This window comes from Podarcis gaigeae (genome assembly GCF_964106915.1).
Source record: "Podarcis gaigeae genome assembly, chromosome: 7".
Classification (NCBI taxonomy): domain Eukaryota; kingdom Metazoa; phylum Chordata; class Lepidosauria; order Squamata; family Lacertidae; genus Podarcis; species Podarcis gaigeae.
In genome coordinates this window covers 1,741,949-1,769,225 of record NC_139683.1, presented here as the reverse complement: position 1 = coordinate 1,769,225, position 27,277 = coordinate 1,741,949, and the positions used below count along the sequence as shown (strand labels likewise).

The 27,277-nt window shown below is 46.6% G+C and overlaps 2 protein-coding genes and 1 pseudogene across 7 annotated transcripts in view; 2 read left to right on the top strand and 1 right to left on the bottom strand.

The window, feature by feature from the left end:
* Positions 1-12,563, top strand: part of LOC310849128 (protein EFR3 homolog A) — a 46,697-nt gene extending 34,134 nt beyond the window's left edge. For all 4 annotated transcript variants that reach the window (XM_083749097.1, XM_083749096.1, XM_083749098.1 and 1 more), the window contains 8 exons: positions 443-574; positions 1,286-1,353; positions 1,940-2,067; positions 3,790-3,878; positions 4,360-4,405; positions 5,672-5,775; positions 7,725-7,774; positions 9,821-12,563. In XM_083749097.1, the coding sequence (XP_083605223.1) occupies positions 443-574; positions 1,286-1,353; positions 1,940-2,067; positions 3,790-3,878; positions 4,360-4,405; positions 5,672-5,775; positions 7,725-7,774; positions 9,821-9,926 (723 nt within the window). In that variant the 3' untranslated portion in view covers positions 9,927-12,563. The remainder of the gene's footprint in view (positions 1-442; positions 575-1,285; positions 1,354-1,939; positions 2,068-3,789; positions 3,879-4,359; positions 4,406-5,671; positions 5,776-7,724; positions 7,775-9,820) is intronic.
* Positions 12,564-15,960: 3,397 nt separating this feature from the next.
* Positions 15,961-27,157, top strand: VPS28 (VPS28 subunit of ESCRT-I). 2 transcript variants are annotated; one of them, XM_083749452.1, is made up of 10 exons: positions 15,961-16,012; positions 19,085-19,173; positions 20,030-20,062; positions 20,352-20,385; positions 21,876-21,965; positions 23,062-23,167; positions 23,454-23,555; positions 23,657-23,710; positions 25,731-25,822; positions 26,595-27,157. In XM_083749452.1, the coding sequence occupies exons 2-10, from the start codon at positions 19,137-19,139 to the stop codon at positions 26,710-26,712; spliced, it is 666 nt and encodes a 221-aa protein (XP_083605578.1). In that variant the 5' UTR covers positions 15,961-16,012; positions 19,085-19,136; the 3' UTR covers positions 26,713-27,157. The 2 variants fall into 2 exon arrangements, with proteins under 2 accessions (XP_083605578.1, XP_083605577.1); XM_083749451.1 differs by lacking the exons at positions 15,961-16,012; positions 19,085-19,173; positions 20,030-20,062 and having other exon boundaries at positions 20,241-20,385.
* LOC310849394 (meiotic nuclear division protein 1 homolog pseudogene) lies at positions 17,026-18,009 on the bottom strand (annotated as a pseudogene). The gene is made up of 2 exons: positions 17,289-18,009; positions 17,026-17,257 (listed from the first exon to the last, which is right to left on the bottom strand). The product of its transcript is annotated as a meiotic nuclear division protein 1 homolog pseudogene (transcript).
* Positions 27,158-27,277: the final 120 nt, after the last annotated feature.

Here is a 27,277-nt window from a genome sequence, read left to right as displayed (position 1 = left end):
CATCCTGAAGCAAAGTTCTTAACCTGAAGCAGTATTTCTGGGTTAGTAGAGTCTGTAACCTGAAGCATATGTAACCCGAGGTACCACTGTAATAATAATAATAATAATAATAATAATAATAATAATAATAATAATAATATTACTAGCCAGATGGGTGGCGTACAAATAATAAACCCAGCCAGATGGGCAGGGTACAAATAATAATTATTTGTACCCTGGGTTTCTCCAGCCACTCTGGGCGGCTTCCAACAAAGATTAAAAATACATTAAAATGTCACACATTAAAAACTTCCCTGAACAGGGCTGACTAAAGATGTCTTCAAAAATCCCAGGGGGGTGTACTTTGGCTGGAAACACGAGTTGTGCACGATCCAGAAATGTCTCCAAGGAGGTGTGTCGGTGCCTTTCAATGTTCTCCCTCTCCTTCCCCCCCACCTTAAAGGATACTGCCATCCTGAACGAGGATAACCTGCCAATGTCTCACCGCTGCAGCATCATGGCGCTGGTCGCCGCGTACCTCAACTTCCTGAGTCAGATGATCGCAGTGCCCGCCTTCTGCCAGCACATCAGCAAGGTGCGCAGATGTGCCTTCCTTCCGTCTTCCTACCCAGGAGTGATCAGTTTCTGTGTTCTTGGGGGCCGTCTTGTTTCTGGGAGAAGGGACAGCAGAAAATGTGCCTTGTCTTGTTCTTTGGAGTTTTAATTGTGTAAACTTCCCTGAAATTAATCTGATGAAGGACAGGAAGTATATAGATATTTTGAATGAACAAATATTAATATGCTTGCTGCATAATACAGCCCCTTCATAATACTGCATAAAGCTCTGTAAGAGAGTTGGCCCCATCAAGTGATGATCACATTGTTGTGGATCACATTCAAATATGGAGGCTTGCCTGCTCCCTTAGTCTCTTGCAACACTGGAAAACAATTTCCCCCCCTTACTGTCAGCAGACACCTCAGGACCTTTCTGTTTCTCTTTAGGTTCCCACCTGATCAAACCTTTTAAATCCTTCGCAGGGAAGAAAGGCCATCAAGCTGTTCAGCATGCAAATTGGAAATTGAACCTTGACAAATTTGCATGTTTGATGATTTTTCTTCCCCCTGAAGGATCACGTTCCTGCTTGTTGATAGTCCTTTAACCCGTGAGTCTTCCAGTGCATCCAGCAAAATCAGCTTTTTGCAAACTGTTAATGGTCTCCCTGCAGAGAGAAATGAATCTGCCTCTGCTATTCAGATTTTGTTCTGTTCTGTCGATGGTTAAATTTTATTTTTTGGTGCTTTTTAGGTCATTGAAACCAGAACTGTGGAAGCACCATACTTTTTGCCAGAAACCATATTCAGAGACAAGTGCAGGTAAATGTTGCATGTTTTGTTAGTAGTGGAAATTTTGCATTGTGGCCAGCTGGTTGACTTTTGCAACAAGATGGGGAAAATTTAATACCTAAAGCGAACACTCAGTCTCCATGTAGTAGTAGTAGTAGTAGTAATAATAATTATTATTATTTATGCCCTGGCCATCTGGCTGGGTTTCCCCAGCCACTCTGGGTGGCTCTCAACAGAATTAAAAGCACAATAGAACATCAAACATTAAAAACTTCCCTAAACAGGGCTTTCTTCAGATGAATGGTTTCCTAATGCATTTCTTCTCCCTTCCTAAATTCAAATGAAGTGATAGCTTGAAAAGCATACTTTGGCAGTGTGAAGTGGTTTAAAATTTGCTTATGACACGTTTGTTAAATTTGTTTATGACAATGCTGATTGGTTGGAGGGAGAAGGGACAGAATATTGTGGAGAGAGGAATGGGGCAGTTGGAGGAGGGCATGGCTGGCTGGCTGGCTGGCACTCTGAGCATTCCCCTCCTTCCGACCCCCTGAGCTGCACATCCCACTTGCGCCTTCTTAATTTATTGCCTGAACTCCTGCACTTTTGCTCTCGACAGTCTCCCCAAAGCCTTAGACAAGGACGACAAGAACTTGTTTTTCCTGACTCACAAGATTGCGGAATCCTTGGGCGGCAGCGGATACAGCGTGGAGAGGCTCTCTGTGCCTTACGTGCCCCAGGTGACAGGTGAGCGGTTGCGCGGTTCTGATTGTGGCGCCTGCTCGTTCATTGTGCTTGTGTCTCACGTCCGGCTGGTCACCTGCCTCTTGCCATGAGCATCAAATAGGGGTGCAGGCAGAGCTCTGATTTCTGGAGGAGTAAATGTGGTTTGTTTGTTTTTTTGCTTCTGGAGGTTTTGACAATCTAACGATCACAGACTGTTGCACAGAGTCAGATCTGTGGCCCATAAGACTAAGTGTCCCTACACTGACTGGCAGCAGCTCTCCAGGGTTTCAGGCAGGTTTCCCCCCTAACTTTACCCGGAGATGCCTGGGACCTTCTGCTTCCAGCCCTTCCTTGAAACCTGGGGCACCTGCCTTCTCTTTTCAAAGTGATAGTTAATAAATATGAAGTTACATCTACTGCAAGGCTGCCATCCACTTGTGGGATAATGCCATGAGGAGCCAGTGTGGTGCAGAAGTGCCGGACTAGGACCTGGGAGGCCAGGGTTCGAATCCCCACTCAGCCGTGAAACTCACTGGGTGGCCTTTGGGGTGAATCACTGCCTCTTAGCCCAACCTACCTCACAGGGTTGCCGTGAGGATTAAATGAGGAGGTGGAGAGCCATCTACATGCCACCTGAAGCTCATTGGAGGAAAAGGTGGAATAGAAATGCAATAAAACAACAACAACAACAACAACAACAAATTTATTATTTATACCCTGCCCATCTGGCTGGCTTTCCCCAGCCACTCTGGGTGGCTCCCAACAGAACATTAAAAACACAATAAATGATCAGACATTTAAAACTTCCCTAAACAGGGCTGCCTTCATATGTCTTATAAAAGTCAGATAGTTGTTTATTTCCTTGACATCTGATGGGAGGACGTTCCACAGGGCAGGTGCCACTACCAAGAAGGCTCTTTGCCTGGTTCCCTGTAACCTCACTTCTCGCAGTAAGGGAACCAGCAGAAGGCCCTTGGAGCTGGACCTCAGTGTCCGGGCAGAACGATGGGAGTGGAGACGCTCCTTCAGGTCTACAGGACCGAGGCCATTTAGGGCTTTCAAGGCCAGCACCAGCACTTTGAATTGTGCTCGGAAACGTACCGGGAGCCATGCTGTCAGAATCCTCTCCCCCTCATCCTTCCTTGTTCCGGGGGCCTCTCCTTTCCTCTGTCCTGCATAACTTGTTCCCTTGGATTAGTCATTGCAGGTGCCCAGATTGTGATTTAGATGGGCTGCTTGACGATGGACAAGGGGGTTTGCCTCCCATCTAGGTCAGTGGCATGAACTTTCCAAGGGGTCCCCTGAGATAGATGGGCGCGAGGTTCTCTTCCGTAGGATACTATGCAGGCCAGAGCAGTAACTCTTTGGCCTCTTGTGACCACCACCCTTCCTGTCCCAGCCATACGTCACATCTGTGACTGCCACTCAAATTATTTGAAAACTTGACCCTGAGATGCACCGTAACTGCCACTAAATGGTCACTAAATAAAACTACATGTTAGCTTTGTCAGAATGTAGAAAATGGCGAAGAAGTCAGTAAGCTCAATGGGTTGTCTTCAATGTTAGTCCTGCCCAGAGTTACCCATTGAAATGAATGGATTTAGCTAAAGTAGGTCCATTTATTTTAATGAGTACTCTCAGTAGAACTTAGTTGGCTACTGTCTCAGAAGGGGCCCTTCCTCCTCCTCCACAATGAAATAAAGGCTCTTTCTAAATTTTATTTTGGGTTGTCCGTGTCTGCAGATGAAGACCGGCTGTCCCGGAGGAAGAGTATTGTGGATACTGTATCTATTCAAGTGGACATCCTCCCTGGCAATGGCACAGAAGACAAGGTGAGTTTATTCTCTGTCAGGTCATGTGATGAGTCTTAAAGGGACTTCTCCCTTTGCCCCTCTCATTTTAGAAAGAGGGCAGAATAACTTTGTGCTGTCTATTATTTAGAGTCTTGCTCCTGAGGCTATGTTGACAATGCAAAAGTTCTGTGGTTGGTGTCATTCTTACATTTAATTTCTTTGACCTCACAACTGTATGAACAACTCTCTACTTCAGAATTTTAGACCCCTGACAAGTAAAATTCTTGTTCTGGTGATGTCCAGTTTTTAATTTTTAATCTCAGCTGCTCAACTTCCTATTCTCTGTCACCCCCCCCAAACACCCAGACTTGTCACCAAATAATGACAACCTATAAACAAGCTGATCTGTTCCAAATTTTGCAGACAGTCACAAGTAAATAAGAACAAAGAATTGCATTCCCCACCTCCAAATGGTTCAGTTGCTTATGTGGTTTAAACAAATATCTGATCTTTTCTCCAGGTTAACACGGAGGAAATTACTTTTGAAGCACTGAAGAAAGCTATAGGTGAGATTGCCCTCAGTTCCCTGTGAAGCTAGCTTTCTCCCTGCATTCCCCTCCAGCAGGCAGTGGCCCTTACCAGACAGCCTATCATTTGAAATTAAGAAAAGATCTTCGTTCAGCATTTTGTAAGGAAGATTCTCTGATTGCAACAGCCGCCTGCTGCAATTACTTGAGTGCTTTCGGTGTTATCAGAGATTCCTGTTGAATCATGCCAGGCAACGTGAAGGTGTGAAAATATGGTTACACATTTGATACCATAAGGAGAGTCCTGCTACATGAGACCAAGGATATCTCTGGTGCAGCATATTGTGTCCCACACGCCTGAGCCCAGCAGAGCTCGCCCCATTCAGATCACCCAGAACCGGCATTCAGGGTCATCTAGTCAAAACCTCTGCAATGCAGGAATCTTTGTGCCCCAACATGGGACTCGAACTCGCAACCCTAAGCTGGAGAGTCTCTTGCTCTACCGACTGAGCTACCAAGGCGGTCATGCCGGTCCTGAACCTTCAGCTTCATTAGGCAACCCTGTTGGGTTTTGTGAAATAAGACAGTATGAAATCGCTTTGGAAAGACCAATATCTTAGATTCTGACTTGGACCACTTTCATCTCTTATAATAAACCTCTTTACTTAAAACTTTCCCAGTAAATACATGTATGCAAGTGCCTCAAAACCACAAAATTTATTCAAGGATGGAATTCTAGGTGTCCCCTGAGCTTAAGAGAAGAATCACAGAATTGAACTTGAGTGCCAAAAGCCTTTTGGCAGGTGCTGATAAGCTTACCCCTAAAGCAGCGGTTCTCAACCTGTGGGTCCCCAGATGTTGGACTACAACTCCCATCATCCCTGAGCTCTGGCCTTGCTAGCTAGGGGTGATGGGAGTTGTAGTTCAACAGCATCTGGGGACCCACAGGTTGAAAAAGGCTGCTCTAAAGAAAGCCTGCACAGTTTCTTGCCCACCCTGTCAAATGCAGCCCATGACTCGCCACACACTGTGGCCCAGCAAGGGCTTGACAAAAGCCCTGGTTTTGCAGTCCTAGCCAAGTAGGAGAACAGGAAGGTTCAGGAATCCCTGATGGGCTGTGCTCAGCTGGATTGCTATGTATTTTGTACATATTTTCCTGTTGTGAACCACCTTGAGATCTTTGGATGAAGGGCGGTATACAAATTTAATAAACAATAATAATTGCTTATGTGTTCTTCTAGTCTTCCCTAAAGAGTCTCTGGCAGTTACTCCATTTCTCTCTCCTTTTTCTTTCCCTTGTCAAAGATAACACTGGTCTTGAAGAGCAAGAGAAGGAGAAGAGGCGCCTGGTGATTGAAAAGTTCCAAAAAGCTCCCTTTGAAGAGATTGCAGCCCAGTGTGAAACCAAGGTGAGCCCAGGGATCTGTGAGCTGCAAGGAAATCTGCAGAAGAGGAGCAAGGGGATTATTTTGGAGTATGACAACCTTTTAGGAGTAAAGGGCTTGGAACAGACTTCCTACCTAAAATCTGCTAGATGACCTTGGCTATTACACCAGGTGTCAGGCTTCAGGGAATCTGATCCCTCCCACAGGGGCAGCCAAGAAGCAGATAAACAAGAAGAGTTCTTACCAAGTGGTTTATTCAATATTCACACACAGAGAGAGAAGAAGGAATGTGGTCTCTCTTAGATAATGGCATTGCTCCGAGTAAAGTCCCATCCTCTCAGTCCCTCCTATTCTACATTATCCCTGTGCCGGGTGGAAACCAAATGGTTTCCAGAGAGTAGTAGGGGGTGTTTTATCCAATGTTGATGGCCTTTAAGCTGATTCCCTGGTGACCCGGTGGAATGCGGAGTTAACCAAGGCTATTGACTGTCTGGCTCCAAAGTGCCCTCTCCGATTGCATGGAGTCCGGACAGCCCCGTGGGTTTTCTGCGGAGCTGAGGGTGATGAAACAATCGCTGAGACGGCTAGAGCGCTGGTGGCAGAAAACTCATTCTGAATCTGACCGAACACAGGTTAGAGCTCAACGTCGAGCCTACCAAGTGGTGACATCAACGGCGACGAGGACCTTCTTCACCGCCTCTATCGCATCTGCAGAAAACAGCAGCAGGAGAACTCTTTCATTAAGAGTTCATTAATAATAATAATAATAATAATAATAATAATAATAAATTTATTATTTATATCCTGCCCATCTGGCTGGGTTTCCCCAGCCACTCTGGGTGGCTCCCAACAGAACATTAAAAACACGATAAAAAAAATCAAACGTTAAAGTCTTTCTGCCTCTTGAGCTTTCTGTTCTACTACCCTCAATGCGTGCTGGGTCCTTGGGGACAGGTAGGAATACTTTCTAAAGACACTGAGTCTGTCAACTGTCTCTCCCCTGGTGCTTCTTCCTGCTGCTCTCCCAATATTTCCCAGCTGCTCCCCTCTGCAGCCCCGTAACTATGACCTTCTGCAAACCACTGCTCTAAATCTATACGGTCCGCCTCTTCTCGGGAAGGTTCAGGAAGAGAGGGTGGCGGCCCCCACCATTCCTCCTCAGTCCAGTCCCTGACACCAGGCTTTTCTGTGATGCTGTAAGATCTGGGGGAGGAGGGCTTTGAGAGGTGGCCTGGACCAAAATCCACTCTGCACCATCTCACCTCTCATTGGAACAGGGTGTCTGGTCCCTGCAAGAGAATTTGTGGCCTGCAGTACATGAGGGCAGGGTGGGGCTCTACGCTGGTTTCCTTTCTGGCTGGCTAAACTGGAAGCATCCAGAGGGCAAACTCCCCATTTAAAGTTCAACAAACGCATTGTGAGACACTTTGGTCCTACTTGGTCAAGTGCTTGTATGTCTGCCTGAGCTCTTTCTTTCCTGGGCTCTGTGGCCTGGAATGACACAAAACTCCGTTTTCTCCCCTGGGAAAAACCCAGGCTCCGGAAAGGGAAGCAAATGGTGCAAAACATCTGCATAGAATAAAGGTAAAGGGACCCCTGACCATTAGGTCCAGTCGTGACCGATTCTGGGGTTGCGGCACTCATCTCACTTTACTGGCTGAGGGAGCTGGTGTGCAGCTTCCGGGTCATGTGGCCAGCAGGACTAAGCCGCTTCTGGCAAACCAGAGCAGCTCACGGAAACACCGTTTACCTTCCCACCAGAGTGGTACCTATTTATCTGCTTGCACTTTGACGTGCTTTCGAACTGCTAGGTTGGCAGGAGCAGGGACCGAGCAACGGCAGCTCACCCCGTGCGGGGATTCAAACCGCCGACCTTCTGATCGGCAAGTCCTAGGCTCTGTGGTTTAGCCCACAGTGCCACCCGCATCCCTGCATAGAATACTTTTCAATAAATGTCTGTTTTCTCCCTACAGGCAAACCTCCTCCATGACCGGCTTGCTCAGATCTTGGAGCTCACCATTCGGTAAGGGAAATGGCCAGGGGCTGGAGGTCCTACCCTGGAGTCACGGGGCGGGGTAGTGGCAGTTCTGACCACCCTGTAGTGTTGGGCATAGTGTTTCTGTGGCCAGAGGTGCCAACCTGTCTCTGAGTGGTAAGGAAATAAAGCCCACAGGTACACAGCAGCTTACCATAAGCGTTACATAAGCTCTGGTTATCTCCCCCTTGGACTACTGCAATGCGCTCTACGTGGGGCTACCTTTGAAGGTGACCCGGAAACTACAACTAATCCAGAATGCGGCAGCTAGACTGGTGACTGGGAGCTGCTGCCGAGACCACATAACACTGGTCTTGAAAGACCTACATTGGCTCCCAGTACATTTCCGAGCACAATTAAAAGTGTTGGTGCTGACCTTGAAAGCCCTAAATGGCCATGGCTCAGTAGATTTGAATGAGCGTCTCCACTCCCATCGTTCTACCCAGACACTGAGGTCCAGCTCCGAGGGCCTTCTGGCGGTTCCCTCACTGCAAGCAGCCAAGTTACAGGGAACCAGGCAAAGGGCCTTCTCGGTGGTGCTGCCTGCCCTGTAGAACGCTCTCCCATCAGATGTGAAGAAAATAAGCAGCTATCTTATCTTTAAAAGACAACTGAAGGCAGCCCTGTTTAGGGAAGCTTTTAATGTTTGATGCCTTACTATATTTTAATATTTTGTTGAAAGCTGCCCAAAGTGGCTGGGGTATAATTATTATTATTATAATTATAATCAGCTCCTGCAAGGGAGGGCCTCCATGATTGGGACCCCTGATTTGTTATTAGCTGGCACACGCCAGTGCTGTCCTCCTAGGCAGCTACTCATGTTACTCTGGTGCCAGGCTTGCTGCAGGAGCACTGCGCTGCCAGAGAAATGTGGGAAGCCCAGAACCTCATGTTAGACATCTCCTCCCCATCATGGGGAACTAGGTTAACAGAGGAGTGGCTGCCCCAGCATGCCTTGGGGCTCCTTGCAGTTGAAAATGGCTCCTACCATTATGGACCAGAAAATAATTCTAATGGGTGGTATGAATGGGGTAGTCTCCCTGGGTATGGACAGAACCATAAGGAGGACAGATTCAAAAGAAGCGAGACTACCATTCACCTTTTTGTAATGACACTTGTAATGTGGAATTGTTTGTGGTAATATAATACAGTCGTACCTCCGCTTACGTATCCCTCTGGATACGTAAACTTTCGGATGTGAACACGGCAAAACCAGAAGTATTTTTCCGGGTTTTGCCACGCACACATGCGTAGAAACGCTCTACGCACCATGCGCATTTGCAGAAACGCTAAATCGCGCCATGTGCAGAAGCGGTGGTACCACTGTAGATGGATAATGGTAAAAGATGCAGCAAATTTAAGCTTAAACATGGAATCCATGGAGGGAGGAAGTCCAAAGGTTCAAAAGAAACTTGTATTTTAATGTTTGAAATGGTTATGTTTTATATGTATAAAATTATCGAAAACACTATATAAAAAAGAAAATGGCTCCTACAGCGCCAAGCCGACTTGACATGGAAGATTCACACTCTCCATTTTCTCTACCAAAACAAAAGCTATGACCAGTGAGATTTGTCCCCGTCCCTTCTTATCTCTTTATGTTCTCCACTAAACTAATTCTTTTTATTATTATTATGATTAGTTGCAAACACATAAATACATCAAATATACATAAATAAAAATAAAAAGAGAAATAGAGAATATAAAAAGTAAAAAGAAACAGAACAAAGAATAAAAAACAGAAAAGTAAATAACAAATTTCAAAAAATAAATATAAACATTTCCATTTCAGCTTCTACATAGGGAGTTCAAGCCATTTTGTTAAACAGCTTCAGCTTGGCTCCTTAATTCATATCTTGACTTCCCACTATCAATGAACGTACTTAGTAAGTCAATTTCCCCCCAGATAACTGTATTCAAATGGTAAATCTTGGAGAGACAGTCTGACTGACAGTCACTAAACCGATTCTGATAGCTGAGACGAGACAAAACGTGCTGTGAGATCTTAACCCTCTTTTAATGTCTCCTTTCCAGCCCTCCTCCCAGCCCCTCTGGGACGCTGACCATCACGGCTGGACACACCCACTATCAATCTGTTCCGGTCTATGAGATGAAGTTCCCAGATCTTTGTGTGTATTAAAGAGTCTTCTGGCCTCTGCTGGGCATTATTTCGCATTCAGAGCATGTTGCGTAGAGTTCCAGATGAGCCTTGAGCTCAGCCTTGCCTCTTCCCTCTGTCACATTTTAATAGAGCTTTCAGACATAGCCCTGGACTTGGGGCCGTTGGGCTGGTGCCCACAAGTTCCTTACCCTGATCATTCTGCTCTTGAAGTTAAATCTCTCCTTTTCAGAGTATTTCACGCTCTCTCTTTTTTTCTCTCTTTGGCGTAAAAAAAGAAAAATGTTTACAAGTGTAATACGGTCTCTTTTGCCAAATCATTTTGTGTTTTGGAGAATTTTAGACTAGGAGCTACAGGCTCTGTGGCATCCGCACTGTCTCGATGTCGTAGGATTAACTGGCAAACTCTTTGCTGGCTTGTTTACTCTTTGGCTTCTTTCAGCACAAGAACCTCGGCACCTTAAGCAATGCTGGGTAGACACGTTGCTCGGCGTAATTTCATAATACTAAACCACAAGCCTGGGGGTGACCCCTTGCCCCTTCTCCAATCACAGCAGCATATCTGAATGTACCATGCTTCCTTGTGGTTCTTTGCACATGTGATCTCCCACATCACAAGCCTTGCTGTGGCAAAGAAATGCCTCTTTCTGTACAAGCACCAAAACCTTGAAATATTTTTGATGTCTTAAATGTGTCTAGTTCATGCCCTGTGCTTTTTGGGGGAAACATATTTTTCTGTGTTGCTTTTAGAGTACCTAAACGAGACAATAGATACATAGATATATATATATATTTGGTATATAGCATAAGAGATTAAGGGCATTTTCAAATGGTAAATAGTTTTTTGTTTTGTTTTTTAACTAATTCTGTTTGAAATTGTAGAAGAGAAGCTGGTTATTCCTTGAAATATTTCTCTCTGTAGTATAGTGGTATAGCCTTTTAGTGATATTTTGTCAACTGACAGAGGGAAAAAACAAACGCATGGATGGAGCTTCCTGGAGAGGTTAGAATTTTTATTGTGTGCTTCCCCTCCCCTCCATGAGAAGTAGTTGCATTTTAAAAATGCACCAACTTCTATCTGCTTTAACTTCATTGCTACGTTTTCCTCCAAGGATAAAAAGTGTGAGACATTTGGCTCCCTTGGCCTGTGTATCCCTGCATGCAGGGAGGAGCACTTAACATCCATCACGAAAGAAACAGGCCAGTTTTTCTTATGTCCAACTCACAATTTCAGTTTTGTTGAAAAAACTGAAAGACATCTGCGCTGCCCGATTGTGCCGCTCAGTGTGAAAATATCAGCTTGGGGCTTGGCCAGATCAGCATTTGAGCATAAAATTGGGAGGGTGTGGAGAGAGGTTAGCTTGACAGTGTACCAAACGCTCAGCCTTCTGTTTTCGTTTTTTAAAAAAATGAAGTAGGAGAGGGCTGGGTCTTCCATACCAGCTTTTTTAGTTTGTCAATCTTGTGAAGCACTCGCCAGGCTCAGGCCAGTAACCAAGCCCTTCTTTTCAGTTTGACAGCGCAATCACAGCTCTTAGCGGATGACGAAACAGCCTCTTTCGTACAGCATTCCCCTGTGATTGCAGCTGCTCCACCCTTGCGCCCTGCTCAGACCACAGGCGCCAGCGCCCCTCATAGGACGTGGTGCCTTTTTCTTGACGCCCTTAGCTTCCACTTTTTGGTTTTGGAAGGTAAGAAGTCTTGGCGTCTGATGTCATCAGCGTGGGGTCTTATTTGAAGACGAAAGTTAATCTGAGGTCAGTGCGCACACTGAGATCAGGCACGCTGCTGCTTTTTTTTCTATCGTGTGACTGCTTTTGTACAATATATATATAAAAAAATAAAAATAAAAGAACGCTGTTTTGATTTGCACTCATGCAGTCGGTGAACCTTGGTGCTAAACACACCCAGCCGCTTCTCCTATCAGCTCTGCATGCAACAGATGCCTTGCACTTCAAGTTGTATTTGCTTTGAAGTCTCACCTGAGTTATTTTCACCTGCCTGCCTTTGGTGTGTTGCCTAGTGGGCGTCTGCATTCCCCAAAGCAATGTTGCTCTTGCTCAGCATTTAACAGGGGAGGGGAAGAAGCAACAAGAACATTGGTCTTTTGAGGCTGGGCTAGCTGCAGATGCAGAACAGCTGCCATGCTGGGTCCAAAATGTTCATTCCACTGTGAATTGTACAGGCCTGGGAAAGCAGGTGTCTTAGGCATTGTAGTGCCTTGGTCACTGAGACGGGACGGATGGTTAAGACAACTATCGCTAATTTTGTAACGGTTCCTTTTAAGTCAATGAACTTCGGAGAGTGTAAGAAACAAAGGCCATGATGTGCTTGACCAGCCGTGCTTCTGGGAACAGTTTGGCGCTGTTCAGATGTTTGCCACTGCTGGCATTTGTTCATATTCTACCTTGCACCTTGGCGTTTCAGCTGACGACGTGTAAAAGAATGTTTAGCTTTTCATAGCAATTTAGATTTAAGGCGTAAACGAAAGCTGTTATAACGGAGGACGGTCAAGAGAACAACCGAATTGTCTATTTTACTGATGCTTGGGTATATATTCTGCGCACTCTGTAATGAGCCATTTGACTAAATGTAAGAACACTGTGATAATACTGTGCAATCCACATGTAAGCAATAAAATAAACCAAGTAAGTGCAAGCATGGCTTTATTTTTCTTTCCCAGGTGTTTAATTAGTTTGTGGATAATTGGGTTCACTTTGGGGTGCAAATATAAGCTCTTTTGCATGTATCACAAAGTGCAATAAACTAAAGGTAAAGGGACCCCTGACCATTAGGTCCAGTCACAGACGACTCTGGGGTTGTGGCGCTCTTCTCTCTTTATTGGCCGAGGGAGCCGGCGTACAGCTTCCGGGTCATGTGGCCAGCAGGACGAAGCCGCTTCTGGCGAACCAGAGCAGTGCACGGAAACACTGTTTACCTTCCCGCCGGAGGGGTACCTATTTATCTACTTGCACTTTGACGTGCTTTCGAATTGCTAGGTTGGCAGGAGCAGGGACCGAGGAATAGGAGCTCACCCCGTCGCAGGGATTCGAACCGCCGACCTTCTGATCGGCAAGCCCTAGGCTGTGTGGTTTAACCCACAACGCCACCCGCGTCCCTGTCTTACATGGAGGCAATAAGGTGAAACAACTGCCTCAAAAGCATATGAGGCAAAAAAACCCAATTCTGGAAACCTTGGAAGGACTATCTAAGGGGCAGGGAACATAATAGCCCTATCCTCCTTCATGAATTTGCCCAATCTTGTGGGAGGGAGTTCCAGAGTTTAATTCTGCGCTGCATGAAGGACTTTCTTTTATCCGAAAAAAACAAACAAAAATTCCTTCCAGTAGCACCTTATAGAGACCAACTAAGTTTGTTATTGGTATGAGCTTTCATGTGCATGCACACTTCTTTGTATCAGTCCTGAATCTTCCAACATTCAGCCTTGTCAGTGTCTGTGAGTTGTGCTGATAGGAGAGAGGGGATCTTTTTCTGGTCACTTTCTACATATCAGGCATAGTTTTAAGAACTTCTGTCATGCAGTGCCAAATGCTGCAGCCTTCCTTTATGGGGCAGTCATTCCATCCCCCAGAATAGAGACCAAAAGTTATTGAGCAGCTTTCTTATTTTTTTGCCCAAAGTTGATGAGTTTTTTTGTGCAAACTAATGCCGTTTTTGAGCTATTTGTAAGTGTTATAGGAATTCTAAGGTCTCATATGTATAAATTATATCTATGTATTTGCCTTGTAGATTTATGAAAATAAGTATATAAACCACGTCTGAAATAGTACAAGAGAACAATCCCGAAGCCATTTTGACTCTTCCAGCCACCTCAAAAATTCTCTGCTGTGAGGAAGGAAAAGCTCCCCACAGTCTCTTTGCTCACAAATCCTGTCTTAAGGGTGTATTGTGTATGAATAGGGTGAGCCTGTGACCTGGGTTCTGGATGTAAGTATTTAGCATCTCAAAAGGAATGGCCAGACTGCCCAGGTAAAGCAATCAGTGGCCATTATCAGGTATCCTGGCAGATAGGATTTCTGCTGTAGATCGCCTCTTTCAGTGATGTATGTATGATGTTTTTGGAGGTGGTCTTGATCTACAGGGTGGGCAATTTCAAAAGTCTATATAAGGGCTTGCACACCATTGTTCAGGGCTCTCCCTACTGCGTGTGGTGAGAGGACCCTGTTGCAACAGTTAATAAAGATCAGGCTTGCTTGCTACTTTGCTTCTCAATATTCTCTGGCTAGCCTCTGTTATTTTTTCCTCCCGATAGCGAACCCACTTAAGGACTCTATACGGGCTCTGGAGTACCCCATAAGCATAGCTGGTAACTTTTCCCTTTTCTTGCGAGGAATCCTATTTGGAATAAGGGAATATCCCTTTAAAAAAGGGAAACGTTGACAGCTATGCCCATATAGGAAAGGGAGCGGTATTTTTCTTATAACATGGGAAATCGATCATATCATCATTATCCACTTTACCGCCTGCCGACTTCCTTCCCTCCCGCCTCATAGCTTTCAAAATTACCCTTTATATCATTGCATTTTGTATGTTTTCCAGTTCTAGTTACACTCATTACAAAATGGCTCAAAATTTAAATAAAAACTGGTAGAAAATTTCTCATTACAAGTCTTCAGAGAACCCTGCTAGTGATTGCTTGCAATAATCTTTCAAATGTATAAATTTACTCCAGTCCTTTTGGAACGCTTGATCACATTTAACAGATTTCCGCCCAGGATCCAAGGTCCTGTGTGCCTGGGAAAACCTGGACGCATGGAAACCTGCCCCCTGGGTCATTAGGGCGACCCTTTTCCCCCCTTGAACCTCTTCCCCCTCTGCATTGCAACATCCCTTTTGAGCGAGGCGTTCAGAACCGTACCCCCAAAAGCTGCCCTTGGCATGGAATGGGGGTTAGTGGACCCGGTCAGCTTACTTCTCCACCAGCCCTAATAATAATAATATTATAATAATAATTTATTATTTATACTCTGCCCATCTGGCTGGGCTTCCCCAGCCACTCCGGGCGGCTTTCAAAAAAATATTAAAATACTGTAATACATCAAACATATAAAGCTTCCCTAAACAGGGCTGCCTTCAGATGTTTTCTAAAAGTTTGGTAGTTGTTGTTCTCTTTGACATCTGGTGGGAGGGTGTTCCACAGGGCGGGTGCCACCACCGAGAAGGCCCTCTGCCTGGTTCCCTGTAGCTTCGCTTCTCGTAATGAGGGGACCGTCAGAAGGCCCTCAGAGATGGACCCCGGTGTCCGGGCAGAACGATGGGGGTGGAGACGCTCCTTCAGGTATACTGGGCTGAGGCCGTTTAGGGCTTTCAAGTTCAGCACCAACACTTTGAATTGTTCTTGGAAACGTACTGGGAGCCAGTGTTATATAGTCTTGGTGGCTGCTCCCAGTCACCAGTCTAGCTGCCACATTCTGGATTAGTTGTAGTTTCTGGGTCACCTTCAAAGGTAGCCCCATGTAGAGCGCATTGCAGTAGTCCAAGCGGGAGATAACCAGAGCATGCACCACTCTGGCAAGACAGTCTGTGGACAGGGAGGGTCTCATCCTGCATACCAGATGGAGCTGGTAAACAGCTGCCCTGTACACGGATTTGACCTGCACTTCCATGGACAGCTGTGAGTCCAAAATGACTCCCAGGCTGCGCACCTGGTCCTTCAGGGGCACAGTTACCCCATTCAGGACCAGGGAATCCTCCACACCTGCCCGTCTCCTGTCCCCCCAAAACAGTACTTCTGTCTTTTCAGGATTCAACCTCAATCTGTTAGCCGCCATCCATCCTCCAACCGCTTCCAGACACTCACACAGGACCTTCACCGCCTTCACTGGTTCTGATTTGAAAGAGAGGTAGAGCTGGGTATCATATCAATTCTAGAGACGAGCTTCGCCCGCAGCAAACCCGGAATCACCACGTGCGTGCGAGACCTCTGCACGCCGTAGATCTATAGCCCGAAACGCGCTCTGGGGCCGCCAGGCCTGACTAAACGATTGCCGAGCCCCGCAGGGGGAAGGGAGAGCGCCGAGCTATCGATCGGAGGCGGGGCGCCATTTTCCCGGAAGTGGGGAAGGAAACAAAGCAGCCGGAGCCGGGTAAGGCCTTGAGCTTGTGGGGGGGGGGCAGCCCTTGACCTGGGGGGGGCGAGCTTTGAGAGGGGGGCGCGGGGGGGCCTGGTCCTCGGGGGGGGGGCTTGTGGGGCCGCCTTCCGGCCTCTCTCTCTCTTATTTGGGGAGGGGGGCGCCATTGCTCTTTCAGACCTGGGGGGGGAGTGGGGCCCGTGGACGCCCCCCCTCAGCTGGGGCAGCTTCCCCCACCGCCAGGACGCCCCTTGGCTCTCCGTGGGTCCGTCCTTCCATCAGTCAGGATCCCCCCCCCTCCATCCCTTCTCCTCTCTCTCCCCTCCTGCCTCCCTCACAGGGTTGTTGTTGCTGCTGGGGGGCAGAGCTGGCCTGGTCTGAATCACCTCAATTAATAATAATAAAAATAATAATAAATTTTATTTATACCTCGCCCTCCCCGGTCAGAGCCGTGCTCAGGGCAGCTAACACCAGTAAAATGACAGTAAAAACATAATAGGAATAAACAACAACCCCAATTTAAAATACAGACCAGAGCCGGGCTCAGGTAATATTACAGTAAAAACATAATTGGGGGGAGACGGACCCAATTTAAAATAAAAGTTAAAATGCAGCCTTATTTTAGAAGTAGGCCATAGATATAATAATATATAAGATTAATAATAATAATTTATTTATACCCCGCCCATCTGGCTGGGTTTCCCTAGCGACTCTGGGCTGCTTCCAACAGAATATTAAAATACAATACAGCACCAGACATTAAAAACTTCCCTCAACAGGGCCGCCTTCAGTTGTCTTTTAAAAGTAAAATAGTTGTTTATTGCCTTGACATCCATGGACGCCCCCCCTCCCCCAGCTGGGGCAGTTTCCCCCACCGCCAGGATGCCCCTTGGCTCTCCGGGTCCGTCATCTGTCCGTCAGTCAATGGGCCAGCCAGAATCCCTTCTCCTCTCTCATCCCTCCTGCCTCCCTGCCTCCCTCACAGGGTTGTTGTTGTTGTTGCTGCTGCTGCTGGGGGGGGGGGGCGGCAGAGTTGTTAACCAAAATACAAATAATGGCAAAAGAAAAAGAAGCTTTGGAATGAAAAACGAAATCTCTCAAACAATATCAAATTACTTGCCATTCTTACTAAACCTTTCTAATCGATGTAGTAAAAAATGCCAAATGTTTTGTCACGTTTGCTCTCTTCAAAAGCAAACTTCCGTTTCACCCAAGATTTTGCTGCAAAGATATTATCAGTCCATCTGTTGGCTGCTTCCTTATTTATTTATTTATTTATTTATTTATTTGCTTGCTTGCTTGACTGACTGACGGATTTCTTCAACAATATCTGGATCACATTCTTTGTATTTATCTATTTCTGCCTTTAATTGGTCTCTCTTCTGACAAAGGGCAGTAAGTTCCTTTATGAGTGCCGCACATTCTGCAGTGTCTTGGCGCCCAATTTTTGATTTCTCAATGGTTTCTTGTAAGCTTTTCCCCCCCTTTTGGCTATATTTTGAGAACTGATTCTGCAGTTCCTCCAGTTTACGCTTTCTTGCAGAAAGAGCTTTACTTGGAAAAGCCCAAAAATAATTTGAAGTCCCAATCCTGTCCATGTCCACCATGCTATCATCGACTAAGCTCTGTAAGACCTCCTTCACCGACATAGCAGTGTTTCAAAAAACATTTCCATCATCCGTATTCTCTTCTCTCCCACACTCAGCCCCCTTTTCTTTGACATGTCTCTTCCTTCCCTCCCCGGATGGCGGGATTTTGAGTTTGAGGGGGGAAAGACGTGGATGCTGCTCCGCCCCCTCCCTCCCTGGAGAACTGGCCTGGTCTGAATCACCTCAATTAATAATAATAATAATAATTTTTATTTATACCCCACCCTCCCTGGCCAGAGCCGGGCTCAGGGCTGCTAACACCAGTAAAATTACAGTAAAAGCATAATAGGAAAGACAACAACCCCAATTTAAAATACAGGTTAAAATGCAATTTAAAATGCTGCCTCATTTTAAAAGTAGCCCATAGATATAATAATATATACGGAATAATAATAATAATAATAATAATAATATTAATAATGACGGTAATTTTTTTCAATATGCAACAACGGCCGCAAGAGCCCTACTAGCTCAAAATTGGAAACAACAGAACATACCGACGGTTGAGGAATGGAGAACAAAATTGTAAGCCTACGCGGAGATGGACAGATTGGCGGGGAAAATTAGATATATAAAAGACCAAAGGTTCATTGATGACTGGGGGAAATTTGTGGAGTATCTGGATAATATAAGTGAAGGTCAGATAACGCTAGGTAAAGGTAAAGGTACCCCTGCCCGTACGGGCCAGTCTTGACAGACTCTGGGGTTGTGCGCCCATCTCACTCAAGAGGCCAGGAGCCAGCGCTGTCCGGAGACACTTCCGGGGTCACGTGGCCAGCGTGACATCGCTGCTCTGGCGAGCCAGAGCTGCACACGGAAACACCGTTTACCTTCCCGCTAGTAAGCGGTCCCTATTTATCTACTTGCACCCGGGTGTGCTTTCGAACTGCTAGGTTGGCAGGCGCTGGGACCGAGCAATGGGAGCGCACCCCGCCGCAGGGATTCGAACCACCGACCTTTCGATCGGCAAGCCCTAGGCGCTGAGGCTTTAACCCACAGCGCCACCTGCGTCCCAGATAACGCTAGTTGGGTTTAAAAAGGCTCTGTGAAAAAGTAGGAATATTGTCTAAAGAGAAAAGGAAGAAAAGAGAAAATAATGTCAATATAAACTAGGATTTGCGTAAATTTTCCAAATAAGGGCATGGATGATTTGTGGGGAAGCTGAAGGAAGAAATTTGTGATAACAAGATGTAAATCTTTTTATTTTTGTTTGTTATGGTCTAAAATCAATAAAAATTATGTTTGAAAAATAAATAAATAAATTAATAATAATAATAATAATAATAATAATAATAATAATAATAATAATAATAATAATAATATTATTTATACCGCACCCCTCTGGCTGGGTTTCCCCAGCCACTTGGAATACAAAATCAGCAAATGAACAAATGCGGAGGGAGGTTTAGCTGTGACTTCTTATCTGCTCTTCTCACAGGCACCTTGCGTGTTGGTACTTTGGATCTCAGCTGCGGACCCTCGGAGGAAGAATGTTTCACGGAATCCCAGCAGCCCCTGGGATGGGAGGTGAGTCCAGTCCTGCTTTTGAGCTAATTCTGGGGTGGTCAGAGCAAATGCAGGGACTTCTTGGACCTTAAATTCTTGATATGCTGGGGTTTTTGTGCGTGTGTGAAGTGTTTTTATATATTTCATTATAAAAATATGTATCAATTGCCCCTTCACATATAATATCAAGGCAGTGTAAAGCAAAATATGTCAGTGTGATAAAATGTTAAATACGAGATGTAGTGGACATTCAGGTTGCGAACATGACCCGTGCAGGAGGCACGTTCGCAACCTGCAGTGCCGCGTCTGCACGTGCGCAGGTTGTAATTCAGCGCTTCTGCGCAAAGCACGATTTAGCACTTCTGCGCATGTGCGACCGCCGAAACCCGGAAGTAACCCATTCCGGTACTTCCGGGTTTCAGCGGGTCTGTAACCCAAGAAAACGCAACCTGAAAGAGCTGTAACCCGAAGTATGACTGTAATCCTAAAAGGGACTTGTGCAACCTGAAAGAATTTATAAACAGCTGAATAGGTGTGTTGGCATAAGAGATGCCTAAAATAATTGGCAAGGATGCTGTGATATAACCTGTGTGCTAGGCATGGTGTCTCCAAACCCTCATCTTGGGCTCCACTTCCAAATTCTTTTGTGTTCTGGCATAAGGAAAGAGGAGAGGGCAATCCGTGGCTGTTAACCACGATGGTTATACTCTGCCTCCAAAGTCAGAGGCAGTTGCTGGAAACCGCATGAGAGCAGAGGCTCTTGTGCTCAAATCCTGCTTGTGGGTTTCCTACAAGCATCTGGAGAACATTTCTCATGTTCATGGCAGCAGTTTGGGAGCAAGTTGGTCTCATGTATTTCCAACTTTTTGTTTTTCAGCCCCAGCAAATAAGCCGGAATTATACGAGGCAAGTGATGCTGTTTCCCTCGTGGCTTAGTGGCCAGAAACTCCTTTCAAATGAGGCACAGAGAGTGGGTTGGGGAGTTGCAGTATTGCGGGGAATTTCATGCACTCCCCAAGATTGCAGGACTGCCAGCCAAAGCGCTCCTGATTTGGGCAGGACTCCCCTTGCTGCTCCTTACAAGGGCATTTGGGGGCCTCCCAGAGCCCAGACTTGAAGGTCCCCGATGCCTCAACTCCCCTTTCGTTGGTGCAAAGATTTGGTGGATCCAGTGTCACTCTCCTTTCCCTTGCAGGAAGTGAAGTTATACAAGAACGCCCGTGAGCGAGAGAAGTGAGTACTTACCCCAATTATACCCAGCTCTAGTGTGTGTCATTGCAAAGGACGTGCTCAGTTAAGGCTCAGGCCACACCTCTGTTCAACTCCTGCTCTGATTACCTGCTCTGAGACCCCACAGCTAATTCTCCCCTGGCCTCCTCGCTGGCCCAAGTAGGACCAATTCAGCCAGCTAGCCCTGGGGATTATCTAATGCTTATTTCCCCTAAATTGATTTCTGTATTTTATTGTTATTCATGTTTTTATACTGTATTTTATGCTGTTTTTACAATTAAGTGTTTTAAATTTATCGTTAGCCGCCCTGAGCCCGGTTTTTTAACCGGGAAGGGCGGGGTAGAAATAAAAAATTATTATTATTTATTATTATTAACTCTTCCTGGGAAGGGGCTTGTTTGACAGGAAGGGGGAGCGACTTTTGGAGATTCCGCAGTGGTGGGAGTGGTCTGAGGGGCTGAGTCTTCTTTAGGAAAGCAGTTCATATCAAATTCTGCATTAATTGCTATTGGGAAGGATTTGGAAAGTAGGATGGAATGCATCATCTATTAATCATCCTTCCTCTTAACTCACTTGAGGAAGTTGGTTGTCTAGTTTAGCAGAGTTAAAATATGCCATTCTGTGCTGCATTAGCACTGAAACTTTGGACAAAGCTGCGGAGCTTTCTCTAATTATCCAGGATGCCCTGGGCATCCTGCCTTGTTTAGTCCTCTGAATAAAATAACAACACAGAAGTCTGTAGTATAAGAGTATATAAATATTGTTTCCCGACATAAAGTTGCAGACTCGATTCAGGTAGAAAATAGCAGTGAAACAAGGCGGGCAAGATATACAGTGGAACCTCGGAAGTCGAACATAATCCATTCCGGAAGGACGTTCGACTTCCGAAATGTTCGAGCTCCGAGGTGCGGCTTCTGACTGGCTGACAGCTAGGCTGTTTGCAGATCAGAAGCTGCGTCAGATGTTCAAGTTCGAAAACTGGAACACTTTGACGTCCGAGAGCTGAAATGTTCCAAAATGGAGGTATTCGGGAACCGAGGTTTAACCGTACTTCAGAGTTACAAAATACATGGTTTAGGTCAAAGATGGGGTTTATGCTTTGGGGGAGCACAGATCCTGCATCCTTTCCCTATGGCTGCATGATGAGAGAGTTTTCCTCAGGTGAGAGGAAGTGACGAGGATTGTTTTCCTATTGTTATCCTTTCCGCCTGGACAAGCAGAGGATGTGACCTCACACAGAGTCCCCTCTAGGAATTTACAGGGAGCGCCATGTGTCTTAACCCTTTGCTCCCCTAGCAGCTGTGGAATTTTATATTTTGAGTGCTGTGTCATTTCCCCCCACAAATGCAGGAGCCCTTGTCTGATGTGAGAGGTCTGCATGCCCCTATGCCCCCCCCAAGGCTCCTGGCCTCTGTCAGAGTCTCTTTTCTCAGAGGTAAACGGGTCAGGGTGCAGCTGGACCTTCCCAATTGACTCGTTTAACTTTGCTTCAGGTACGACAACATGGCTGAGCTGTTTGCTGTGGTGAAGACGATGCAGGCTCTGGAAAAAGCCTATATCAAGGACTGTGTCACCCCCAATGAGTGAGTTGACAGGCACCTGGAGGGATCTGAGGCAGTGCCACTCTGGGTTCATAGAATTGCCGGGGTGGAAGGGCCACAGAGGGCCACCTGATTCAACCCCCTGCAATGCAGCTCCCTCAAGAGATCTGTAAAAGGGGAGAAGAGATCTGGGGCAGCATTGCTTAATTCAGGAGTGGAGCAGGGCAGCTGTTAAGTTTGTGGGTCGTAAATCCTTTGACCCACCGAGTCCGCTGCAACGGCACTGCAACAAATCTGAATTTATTGCCACTCCGACAAACTTCAATGGCGCCCACATGCTTCCACTCTTCTCAGTTGTCGGACGTTAGCAGAGTTCACACGCAGCGAAAAATGGCTTGTCTGTGGCGAAATGGTGTCTTCAATAACTCAGCCCGACACCAGTGCTTCTAATCCAACACTATTTAGAAGCATAACAAACAGAAAAGAAAACCCACAGAATCTAGCTGCATGCTTGCAGCTTTCTGCCTCTAACAAAAATGAAAGTACCTTGCTCACATTCTCAGACTGCTCTCTGCAGCCCCCAGAGAGCATAAGGTAAAGGGACCCCTGACCATTAGATTCAGTCGTGACCGACTCTGGGGTTGTGGCGCTCATCTCGCTTTACTGGCCGAGGGAGCCGGCGTCCAGCTTCCGGGTCATGTGGCCAGCAGGACTAAGCCGCTTCTGGTGAACCAGAGCAGCGCAGGGAAACGCCGTTTACCTTCCCACCAGAGCGGTACCTATTTATCTACTTGCACTTTTGTGCTTTCGAACTGCTAGGTTGGCAGGAGCAGGGACCGAGCAACAGGAGCTCACCCCGTTGTGGGGATTTGAACTGCCGACCTTCTGATCGGCAAGTCCTAGGCTCTGTGGTTTAACCCACAGCGCCACCCGCATCCCCCAGAGAGAATAGATCAAAGGAAAATGCCTGGGTCATGTGAGCCATGCACCCAGTGAATAAGAACGCTTCCTGGAGTGTTAACTCTTAGCTGTCCAGAACCACCACAGCAGCTGTGGAGAAAAAGGGGGCAGGGCTAACTGTGGAGGCTCAGCTGAAGAGGGTGGGCAGCCGATTCCATGTGGCCCCCTGTCCTTCCAGGTACACTGCAGCTTGCTCCCGCCTCCTAGTCCAGTACAAGGCAGCCTTCAAGCAGGTCCAAGGCCCGGAAATCAACTCCATCGATGACTTTTGTCGTAAATTTCGGGTAAGCAGTTGGTGCTGAAGGGGGACATCTGCATGGGCGGTGTTGAGCGGGGAGTGGTGTCCTCTGGTCCCAGCTGTGCAGCCGGATTCTCATCCCTGGGTGCAAAACCTCTGCTCCTTCACCCCAGAGTGCAGATGAAGCGGCTTTTTCCAGCTCCTGACCCGCCTTGCTGTCCTCGAGGGGATCGAGACCACAGCTGTGGGAGCCTGAGGGGATCCCTGTGGAAAGTTGTGGCTGATCTGTGAGCGTCCCTCCTTTGAGCGTCCCTGTTTCCTTTCTCCTGCAGCTCGATTGTCCGCTGGCCATGGAGAGGATCAAGGAAGACCGGCCGATTACCATCAAGGACGACAAGGGCAACCTCAACCGCTGCATTGCGGACATCGTGTCGGTAGGTGGGCGGGACGACCTGGAGCAGAAGGGGGCCTCTTGGGGGTCCTTCTGCCTGATGCTCCTTGGGCCTGAACTGAAGGGTCTTTTCCCCCCTTGCAGCTCTTTATCACAGTGATGGACAAGCTGCGCTTGGAGATCCGGGCAATGGATGAGGTGAGTGAGACAAGAGGGGTGCTTCCACCCAAAGTTGCTGCCCTCCACAGGCCAAGGTTGGTCAGGGTGCTGCTGTGAGCACCTTAACATCTCAGAGGTCCCGGGCCACAGGGAGGTTAGGCTGGCCTCAACCAAAGCCAGGGCTTTTTCATTTTTTTTTTAAAGAATATTTATTAAAGTTTTCAATAGTAATACAATAAAAAGAAAAAAGAAAAGTAACAAAAATACAAAAATGAAAATAATTTAAAGCACACAAAATTTCCATTACTTATTTCCATTAACTTATTTCCCAGACCTCCTCATACCTCCCTTTTTTGTATTCCAATTCAAATTGTTAGTTCAGCAAATCCTTATCAATAAATTTTAACCTAATTCTAAACCTTATTTTCCATATTCTCTTAGGGCATTACAGCTGGAAACCACTTAGTTTCTATCCAACATCGTTCTAACATTCATTAATTTTGCAATATTTCTGTAAATAATCTTTAAATTTCTTCCAATCTTCTTCCGCCGACTCTTCTCCCTGGTCTCGGATTCTGCCAGTCATTTCCGCCAATTCCATATAGTCTGTCACCTTCATCTGCCATTCTTCCAGGGTGGGTAGCTCCAAAACAGAGCCAGGGCTTTTTCAGCTGTGGCCCCGATCTGGTGGAACGCTCTGTCCCAAGAGACCAGGGCCCTGCGGGACTTGACATCTTTCCGCAGGCCCTGTAAGACGGAGCTGTTCCACCAGGCCTTTGGCCAAGGCACAGCCTGACCCCCTCCTTTGGTAATCCTCACATAACTCTAGCCCAATGGTTGCCATTAATTTGATTCTGAATTGATTTTAGAATGCATTTCAATTAATTGATTGTGATTTTATGTAAACTGTGTCACTTTTATTGTTGTTAGCCACTTTGAGCCCGGCTTTGGCTGGGGAGTGTGGGATATAAATAAAAAAATATTTATTATTATTATTATTATTATTATTATTATTATTATTATTATTGACTTGTGCATTTGTTGTGGGGTGTTAGATACTGCATGCTTTTCAGCCAAACTACAGGCACAGATTTCATTGTGAAATGGGCAAGCAGTTGACAGGATCCTGTCTCTAGGTGTAATCACAATGACGGTGTCCCCAAAAGCAGTGTATAGATCTTACGAAATACTCCCTACATGTTCACAGGGGGATAAAGCTATCAGTGTCTGCTACCATCATCACCCTGCCTTTTGACACTTGAGAGGAGTGTTTTTAAGACCCAGCGTATTTCTGTAATTTTGCTTTCACCCACCCTTAGGACCTTGGTTATTTATTTCATTTCGTTTATAAAAAACATTTATATCCCACTAAAGAATAAAAATATACCCAGAGGCGGTTTACAACATTAAAAGGATAAAAGCCATGCACAGAAAGTGAGTCCATGTCAGGGGAAAAGCTGGGGTATAAATATATAAATGATAATAATGAAGTAGTTTTGTTTTTTAAAGCATCAATAAACCACGGTGGAAGGATCTTAACTGGCTGCATTGACCTGGCCGAATATTATAGTTTTCAGGCATTTGAAAGTTGGCACAGAAGGCACCTTGGGGTGAAAGGAGGGGAAGAAATTGTCGTGATAATAATATTAGTAGGCAGTTGCAGGATCAGAAGCATTATGTCCCTAAGGGATGCTGGGTTAGAGAGGTCTTTGGCCTGATCCAGCCGCAGGGCTCTGTCTATACCCTCTCCTTCATTGGATGGCCCTCTGTCAGCACTTCTTCAATTTAGATTCCTACATTGTAGTGGGTTTCACTAGATGACTCGAGGACTCTTGGGGCCCCTCTGCCATCCTGATTCCATGGTTTGAAGCACGTTTTTCCCCAATTCCCTCTACGCTTAGCCAGCATGAAAATTGCTTGGTGTCCTGAGATCAGCAACTGCACCTGCCCGCCAAGACACTTCCTTGAGTGCTTTGTGGCTTGGGAGAGATGGCGGGAGGTTGACCGAGGAAGGCTGCCAAGTGACCTTCCCTCTCCTCCTCCTCCTCCTCCCCCTCAGATCCAGCCTGACCTCCGGGAATTGATGGAGACCATGAACCGCATGAGCCACTTGCCCCCGGACTTCGAGGGGCGGCAGAAAGTGAACCAGTGGTGAGCATTTTCCCCATAGAACTCTGGTTTCTCTCTTACCCTTTTTGATTATTCTAAAATGAAACTGTTGTCTGGTGGGGTAAAAAAGGGACCCCTGACCATTAGGTCCAGTCGTGAACGACTCTGGGGTTGCAGCGCTCATCTTGCTTTACTGGCCGAGGGAGCCGGCATACAGCTTCCGGGTCATGTGGCCAGCAGGACTAAGCCGCTTCTGGCGAACCAGAGCAGCGCATGGAAACGCCATTTACCTTCCTGCCGGAGCGGTACCTATTTATCTACTTGCACTTTGACGTGATTTCGAACTGCTAGGTTGGCAGGAACAGGGACCGAGCAACGGGAGTTCACCCTGTTGTAGGGATTTGAACCGCCGATCTTCTGATCGGCAAGTCCTAGGCTCTGTGGTTTAGACCACAGCGCCACCCACATCCTGCCTGTCTGGTGGGGAGACTGCAGCAAAGGCAGCGCCTCAAAGCTGTAGCTTTTCCATCCCAGGTGGGTTGGCGAAAATGCCCAAAGCCTTTCCGTGCGGCTTCTAAACCTCCCCCAGCCTGCGCTCACTTTTCCGCTTGGAACAGGGAAGAGGCCAGAGCCATCTGCCTCTCTTATGGCCCGACAGAGGCAATTCCCAGAAGAGGCTTCCCTTTCCTCCCCCCCCGGTATATTGTGGAGTCACGAGGAGGAAGACAGGATGAGAGGGAAAGAGACAAGACGCCCCTTCTCTCTCTCTTGCTCATTCCGCTCCAGCGCTTGATGCCTCTTGCTCTCCCTCCAGGCTGCAAACCCTGAGCGGCATGTCGGCTTCGGACGAACTGGACGACTCTCAAGTGCGGCAGATGCTCTTTGACTTGGAGTCCGCCTACAATGCCTTCAACCGCTTCCTGCACTCGTGAGGAGGAGGACGAGGACGGGCTTTGGGCCTCGTCGACAGCGGCCACATCATGCGGTTATAGAGCCATTGTGCCAGGAATGAAAATGTACATTCCTCCCATTGTCCCTCTGAATGCGAGGACTCAAGTTTCTCCTCCTTTGGCGTGGGAAAAAGAAACTCCCTCTTGTTAATGTTTAAGTTCCATGGCTCTCCTGTTTTCTCACTCATTGCATTGTATAGTATTTGTGTCCACTTCTCTAAGGGGGTGGGGTGGGGAGGGAGTCTAATAATGCACCACAGAAGGCGGCAAACAACTGACAGCTAACTCTCTTTGCTACCTGAAGGGGGTCAGTGGGGGGGCAGGTAATGCCTGTGTGGTCCTTGTATTTATTTGAGTGTTGCTTTTGCCTCAGAGAGGCAGACTCTACCGGTCAGAAGCAAATAAAAAATCTTTCTACATTCACAAATGGTGGCCTTAATTCTTTCATTCAGATGGCTCTTTTTTTCCACCCAGAGGTGACTCCAATACGCCTCTAAAAATTGGGACTTATTTCCCTGGTTCCGTATCCCAAACGAGTTTTCAGAAA